Source organism: Lactuca sativa, chromosome 8 (assembly GCF_002870075.4).
Source record: "Lactuca sativa cultivar Salinas chromosome 8, Lsat_Salinas_v11, whole genome shotgun sequence".
Classification (NCBI taxonomy): domain Eukaryota; kingdom Viridiplantae; phylum Streptophyta; class Magnoliopsida; order Asterales; family Asteraceae; genus Lactuca; species Lactuca sativa.
Window position 1 is genome coordinate 201,492,141 of NC_056630.2, and position 1,598 is coordinate 201,493,738.

Consider the following 1,598-nt stretch of genomic DNA (forward strand, 5'->3'; position numbering starts at 1 on the left):
TATATTCAATGTTATGGTATTCAATTGAGTCACGACAGCCCCCGGACGTTTCCGCCGTCTGGTTCGGGGGTGTGACACACTATTTCCCGGATCATTTAAATACATGGTACTAAACAAATTTGGGAGCGATGTGGGTTGATCATTACCGAGCCAGGCCCACGGTCGCTGATTTGGGCTAACATATTGGATGTGGGCTTGAGGTGTTGAGGGCCTGCTGCCGAGAAGACCTGGGCCGCTAGAAGTGGGCCGACTGTTATATTGGGTCGATAAATAGGCTGGGTGAGAAATTTGTGGAGTAAAGGCCTAATTTTGCTGCTGGGTCGGACTAGATGGGGTCCATATTGACGGAAAAGGATGGGGCGCAGGAGAATAAACCCACCCAGGTGATGTATGGCGCGATTGCTGACCAGAGGGGAGTTGACCGGGAAATTGCTGCTGGCGACGCTGGTTGTTGTGACCTCCACTGCGACGGGAGTTGTTTCCCCCGGTAGGATCTGCTCCCTCTTCCACGGGTCGACGGCGAAGAAGGGTCAGCAACATGGAGCAGAGAAGGCGAAGAGGGGTGATTGTCGTGCAATGGGAGAGTGACACGGTGGCTGTTCAATCTCGATTCTTCAACCAGTAGGATAGATCGCATCTCAGAAAACGATGGAAGAGGTTTGGAGAAGCGAAGGATGCTGGCAACACTTTCAAACTTGCTTGGAAGTCCATTTAATGCATGAAGTACAACACTACGATCCTTGACTTTTTCACCGAGGCCCTCAAGCGTATCAGTAATCTTCTTTATCTTTTCACAATAATCGTGAATGGTTAAGTCTCCCAAGGTTATATTTCTAAGTTCATCTTCTAGCTGCATAGACACTGACTCTTTATCATCATAAAAAAGGGATCATAGGTTCAACCAGATTCTGCGGGTAGTGGCGTTGAGGGAGTAGGCAGAGGTAATAAGTTTTTGCAAGATAGAACCGAAGAGCCATAGTTTAACAAGATTGTCGAGTTCCTTCTACTCCTGGTCCGTAGGAGGTGTATTGGGAGGGTCATGTGTGTCATCAATGTGGTCAGCAACCCCATAAGCAATGTAATATGCATTGAAAAGGTCACTCTAGAGGTTGTAATTGCGGGTAGAGAGACCGAGGATGAGTGGGACATAAGTTTTGATGTTGGTGATGTCGTATGCCTTGTGAGTAGGTTTTGTAGAGGAGTTGCTGTCACCTGTCATGGAGAGGAAGAAGGAAGCAGTAGCAAACAGGGGAAGAAGAGGAGAAAGTCTGAGAGTCGAGAGAATAGGAGATTGATTTAGGAGCAAGATCGGCTAGGGTTAGAGGTAAGGCCTGATACCATGATAATCTAGAAAATCCCTCACGTATGACTTCATTAAAGAGAGTATAAATACATAAGGCTACATGGGCCAAATACATACAATGGACTAAACAATACAAGCCTAAATACAACAATACTAAAGTATATCGTCTAAAAGTTAGAATAGGATTAGTTGCTCAAGAGCACCATGGTAGAATCTTGGTTTTCAAAGCTGATCTGAGGTCATGTTCATTCTAGTGATGTCCCATTAGGCCAAAACATAGTGAATCTCCTTTGAC

The 1,598-nt window shown here is 45.9% G+C and overlaps 1 protein-coding gene across 1 annotated transcript; it reads right to left on the reverse strand.

Annotated features, from left to right (window-relative positions):
* Positions 1-325: 325 nt before the first annotated feature.
* Positions 326-856, reverse strand: LOC122195453 (uncharacterized). The gene has a single exon (XM_042897356.1). The coding sequence runs from the start codon at positions 854-856 to the stop codon at positions 326-328; it is 531 nt and encodes a 176-aa protein (XP_042753290.1).
* Between the last annotated feature and the right edge of the window lie 742 nt (positions 857-1,598).

Bases quoted from the DNA above. Each gene is read 5' to 3' on its own strand.
- LOC122195453 (XM_042897356.1), bottom strand. From the start codon at position 856: ATGCAGCTAGAAGATGAACTTAGAAATATAACCTTGGGAGACTTAACC.